This window comes from Cryptomeria japonica, chromosome 3, assembly GCF_030272615.1.
Source record: "Cryptomeria japonica chromosome 3, Sugi_1.0, whole genome shotgun sequence".
In the NCBI taxonomy this organism is placed as follows: Eukaryota; Viridiplantae; Streptophyta; class Pinopsida; order Cupressales; family Cupressaceae; genus Cryptomeria; species Cryptomeria japonica.
Window position 1 is genome coordinate 467,833,554 of NC_081407.1, and position 6,000 is coordinate 467,839,553.

Sequence of the window (6,000 nt, forward strand, 5' to 3'; positions counted from 1 at the left end):
CCCTGCTTGGTTTCTTCTTCCCGATGACTAAGCAACTAAAACACAGCAAGCTGACTATTAGCCTATTGGTCTTTTGGGTTTTTACTATCCTTATGTTTATGTGCATTCAGTTTTGAAAGTGATACGCATATCTAGATTTTAGGTATTGAAACACATTTACAAATGAAACATGCTAATGTCAACTATCTTTTTTAATGCATTAGTTTGATGTTGTTACTATTACCACATAAATATGTATTCTCTTTTGATGTATCAACACTCAAAATTCCTTGAAGCTTCAGCTCTACCCTAGGTTGTCTAATACTCATGCTTCATAATGGATCAAACTTTATTTGTTCTATTCAGATAGTAACTTTGCTTTAGAATGATGTTACAATATTTCCTTGTGTGTTTTCCACCCACTATTGACCTTATTTTGGCTTACACAGAAATAGGAAAGCACAAGTATTATTTAATATAGGGCAATGTGTTGTCCATTTTAGACTTTTCTTTAGAATGGTGTTATTACATTGTACCTTGTATGTTTTGTGCCACTGTTGACCTTATTTTTGCTTATACATAAATAGGAAAATTAGAAAGGTTTTAAAATCTTGTATGTTTATATAGGGCAATGTGTTGTGGGTCTTACATTTTGGTTTGGAATGGTGTTTACAATGTTGCCTTGTATGTTTTGCAGCCACTGTTGGCCTTTATTTTGCTTACACAGAAATAGGAAAGCACGGTATTGTTTTAGAATGATAAAAAAGGTTATCTTCGCCTTCTCCAACAATTACTTTCTGGATAACATGTATTATTGCTAATCATTTATCTTCATCTGAAGTTGCATGGTTAAAATCAAGGTTATTTTGCAAGGCAACATACCAGTCCAGATGACAGCACTCCTTTCCTCACACTGAAAGTGAAAGCCTTCTTCCACCAAAGTGAGGTAAGCCTTCCTTCTTCTACCATATGCGCTTGTGTTCTCTAAAAATAAAATGACTTCTTCTGTGTGGCTAAAAAAACTATGTTCTTTATTTGTGCACGTCTTTGTCTCTGAATACCTTTCTTTGTATACAAAGTATTGAAATTTCATTCAAAAAAAAACATGCTCTAAACATATTACAAAATATTCTTAATAAATGTCCCTGCAAAATGCAATGATCTCTTGAAACAAAAAAAACACTTCTTAGTCATGCCTTCTTCCATCTGTTAATGGCTTTTTTAAGAATGATAAAAAAAGCTTGTCTTTGGCTTCTCCAACAATTGCTTTCTGAATAACATGCGTTAATGCTAATTATTTATGTTAATCTGAAGTTGCATGCCTTTTTTCTCGTCTTACATGTTTTATAGACGTTTAGTGTTTCCATAGAAGATCCTTCCTCTGAAATATAAATATCTCATTTCAATATGTCGTCTCCATCAGCTTCTTTTGAATGTCCAGAACAGTCAGTCTCGTCTTCTTCGGTAAACTGATACAACATATCTACTCACAACCACAACTTTGTGGTCATTGCTTTCAGTATATGCATTGTTCATAATACGTTTTCAACTAATAGCATGCCTTCCATTTGTACATGCTCTTTGTTTTTTGGCATATATAAATATAGTTATGCATTCTTTCATTGATGGTTGTCTATACCCTTGCATCCTCCAATGCTTCAACATTTTTAAAATTGCATGCATTCAAATAAAGGCCCCTCTGTATTAAAAGAGATGGCCATATAAATTTTCTACTACCCCTCTGCAATATCTCCTTAGTCTTGATCTTATCTTGTTGTAGCACTTTCCTAACAATGCTCCCCCACCCCATGTGCAATTCAATCTATCAATGCTAGAGATGACCTTCCTTCAACATTGCTCCAAGTCTTGTCATTTCGGAAAATGCAGGGTTTCTAAGATGACACGCAAAGATACAAACTTGTGTTGTTTGATGGCACGTACATGCAACTGGCAATTCAGCCCCCTAAGTATGTTGATCTAATTCATTCAGACACTCTAAAAATAGGTTCCTTGGTTCTCTTGACAAGCTATACTTGCAGATATGTATGGAACACAAGGTAGGAAAAACACTATGTTTACATTGGTATCCTTCTTTGATGTTCTATACTTTACTGAAACAATCTTCAAAAAATTAAAAAACATCATTTTCCTTTTGCAGGACTATAATCATACTCAGTCTAGAGGTCAAACAAAGTAACTGTCAATTCTTTGGCAAACCTGCATACCTATTCAAAGAACAAGAACCACAAATGCCAAGTTGGGAAACTCCTTCATCCTCTAAATGTTCCCTTCAGTTTGGTGTTGCACTGCCATCTCCACAAAACAGCACCTCTGATAACATATGCCCTATAAAAAGTTTAAATCCCTACCAAAATAAATGGACCATCAAGGGAAAGGTGACGAACAAACGGCAAATACGTCAATATAGTATAGTTGCCCGGAATGGGAAAGTGTTTAGCTTTGACATTGTAGACAATGAGGGTTGTGAGGTTAGGGTCACATGCTTTGATCATATTATTGAGTTGCATTACCATCATGTTGAGGTGGACGCTCACTATGTCATTTCAAAGGGCTCCATAAAGGAAGCAAACACAAAATACAATAAATTAAACAGCCATCTGGAGATCTTCTTATCTGATGCTTCAATATTGAAACAGTGCACACCTGATGTTGGCCTTGCTCAAAATCACTCCCCTTTCATTCCTATTAGTGAAGTGGTTCAGTTGACTAATAATACATTGGTTGACATCATTGGTGTTGTTGTGTATGTTGGGGATGTCATCACAGTCCATAGAAAGGATGGCACTCAAACTAAGAAGAGAATTATAAAAATTAATGATATATCAGCTTCCACAATCGATGTCAATCTATGGGGGCCAACATCAGAACAAACAGACCATGACTTAAAGAATATGATTAAACTTGATACAGTTGTTATCCTTGTTGTGCGTGTTAGATAATTGATTAATCCCAAAGACACTGAGAGGGGGGGGAATCGGTGTCTAATCGATTAATGAAAGATTTAAACTTATTTGCAATTTTGTAACTGAGATTAATATGTTGGTAAGCAAATAATAATGCAGCAAAGAGAAATAAATGAATCAACATCAATGCACACCATAACACAAATATTTTGGTGAGGAAACTTGGTAAGGGGAAAAACCTTGGTGGGATTTGAGACCCACAATATTTAGTCACTGTCCATATGAATAATAATTACTTAGTACAAAAGGGGCCTGCACATGCAGGAAGGCCAACTACCTAGAGCTCATTGCTCAACAACAAAAGTGGAGTCTCATTGACTACAACATCACACTGATGTAAACATAAAAATGAACTCTTACAACTTGCATCAAAATGATGGATGAGTTCGTTGTTATGCATTGTCTAATACCGGTTTTGCCTCTGCCAAAAACCCTAGCCGATATGTTGTCAAATGATTCTGCTTATACAAAATAGTCTTCGCTCTGCTTTGCTTCTTATTCACTCCAAAATAAACACATCAAAATGCATATACAACTATTCGCTATCATATCCTATCTTATCGCATATTACCGCTTTCTTCTTTCTAAATGACCTACAAGAACTCATAAATATATGAGTGTTTACAATACAAAATATCGGCCATACAATTATGATTTACTTTACAATTTATTTCTCATAAACAATATTTATTGATAAGTCGGCTTGGAATGTCGGTATAATCTTCTGCCGGTGTAAACTGGATCTCGGTGTGAATAAGCCTCGTTGTATCTATCGGTGCCGGTAGTTGAAGTCTATGGTCAGTTGAACCTTGTTGCCATTAATGACAATATCTACCTTTCTCGTCTAAGTGTATAATGCCAATAATCTCCCCCTTTGGCATTGATGGCAACACTCGTGAGAAAAATCAAAACAACTGTGAATCCAAAATTGTGAATGCTCCCCCTGAGAAAATGATCTGTTCACCTTCTTCTATTCAGTTTTCTCCATACCTTACTCAATACATTTTTCTCACTATACCACTCCCCCTTTGGCATTATACACTCAGATAAGAAAGGTAGATGTTGTCATTGATGGCAATAAGGTTCCACAGGTTCAAACGGCTATAGACCTCACCTACTGGCACCAGAAGATACAACAAGGCTTATTCACACTGGCATCCAGTTTACACCAGCAGAAGATTATATCGGCATTCTAGGCCAACTTATCAATAAATATTGTTTATGCGAAATAAATTTTAAAGTAAATTATAATTGTATGGTCGACATGTTGTTGTTGGCATATGTGTGAAGCATGATGACATGATGATAATGAATGTTGTCATTGATGTCAATATGCTGAAGTATGAACCGGTATGTTGTAGTAAGCGAACTGGCAAAACAACTGGTATGATGATGTAAACCGGTATTTGTGAAAAAGTGAAGTGGTATTTTTGTTCAAAGTGAACCGGTATGTTGGAATAAGAACCAGTAAATGGAAGTTTAGTATTGGGGTTTCATTTGGCATGACTACTGGTTGGTAGTCTCAGTTTCAGGGTTTCCAGTTGATGCATTCCAAGCTTGTGCAATTCAACCGATGACATCTTGTGATGATTTAGCATTGTATGAAGACCAGATAAGTGTTGCCACGTCATTCTTGTGCGTGTGAAGGATTTCCTTGAGGATCTTGCATGGAGAGTGATCCTATCTACCTCGAGAATGTGTGAAGTCTCTGTAAACGGTGGAAAGTGCATGATGAGTTATCAGCTTCCTGAAGCGGCAAAGAATGAATGTTGGAGAACGTCTTGAGATCTGTTCAAGACTGTTGTATTCGATGAAATGTGATTAATGGTCAGGATTGAACCGACTGGATTGTAAAACCTAAATGTTTAGGGTTTAGGGTTTATGCTACCAACCTATCTATTTCCTATAAGGTCGATGATGTTTTTCATTTTGAAGTTGTTGGAAAATGTTATGTGTGTATCCCAGTGAGTGATACTTGATTCTTGCTAGACCGAAGAAGTGTGTTGATACCTGCAGAGTGTGATTGCAGAAGAAAAGGAGCTAAAGTGGATTTGCCTTGGCATTGAGTGTTTGTTATCAGATCAGTGTATTACTTGTTCACTTCTAACCATTTCAAAATTTGGAAAATCCCTTAACTGGGTAGCTTTAATAGGCTTTTGTGTTAATCCTTTAACAAGGTGACTCAATTCAATGAGTTCTTCAAATCCTCTTGTGAGGTAACCTTTAATAGGGTTCTAACCTTTAACCGGGTATTTAGCCATCCCTTAACTGAGTGATCCCTAGCAATATCAGTTCCTAGCAGAACCTATTGTAAAAGTCTCTAACCGGACTAGGATCCTAAAAGAGCGGACTTAAAAAGAGTTCAAGAACAGCTTGTGGGTATTCATCCCCACCGTGGTTTTTCCCAATTGGGTTTCCACATGAAAAATCAGTGTGTCATGTGTGATGCCTTTCATGTGATGGTTTAGTGTTTTATGTCAAATTGGTAAAATATGTTGAACTAGCAATCATTATATTTCTGATGATAGATTACTTGTTTATGCATAAGGGTGAAGTGGAAATGAGGTATTAGACTGTATGGAAAGCTAAGGGTTACCGGTTTATGTCTTTGGCATTCTTACTGTGTTTTACCGGTAGTAATCTGGTTTAGACCGGTGTTAGTGCCTTCCAGTCAAAGTGCACTGTTTGCAGTCAAACCAGTTTAGAAAATTGTTTTTGCCTATACTGATTCACCCCCCCGCTCAGTAACAGTTTGGTACTAACTGTTTATCATTTATTCATCAATTGGTATCAGAGCATCCTCCAGGTCCTCTATGTTGTAAGCTTAACTGCTTGAGGAAAATATCTTACTCTAATGATGAAGAGGGAAGGTCCAAAGTTCAACAAAGACAACTTTAAAATATGGAAGGACAGAATGAAGATATACATCAAAAGCATGGGTGCTCGACACTGGAGCTATGTTGAGAATGCTTATGTTATCCCTGCTGGTACTCTCACCGATGATCAAAAGAGAGAGATTTAGGAGAATGGGCAAGTC

At 36.6% G+C, this 6,000-nt stretch overlaps 1 protein-coding gene across 1 annotated transcript; it reads left to right on the top strand.

The window, feature by feature from the left end:
- Nucleotides 1-2,228: 2,228 nt before the first annotated feature.
- On the top strand, nucleotides 2,229-2,939 carry LOC131041370 (replication protein A 70 kDa DNA-binding subunit A-like). Its single transcript, XM_057974418.2, has one exon. The coding sequence runs from the start codon at nucleotides 2,229-2,231 to the stop codon at nucleotides 2,937-2,939; it is 711 nt and encodes a 236-aa protein (XP_057830401.2).
- The last annotated feature ends 3,061 nt before the right edge of the window (nucleotides 2,940-6,000 follow it).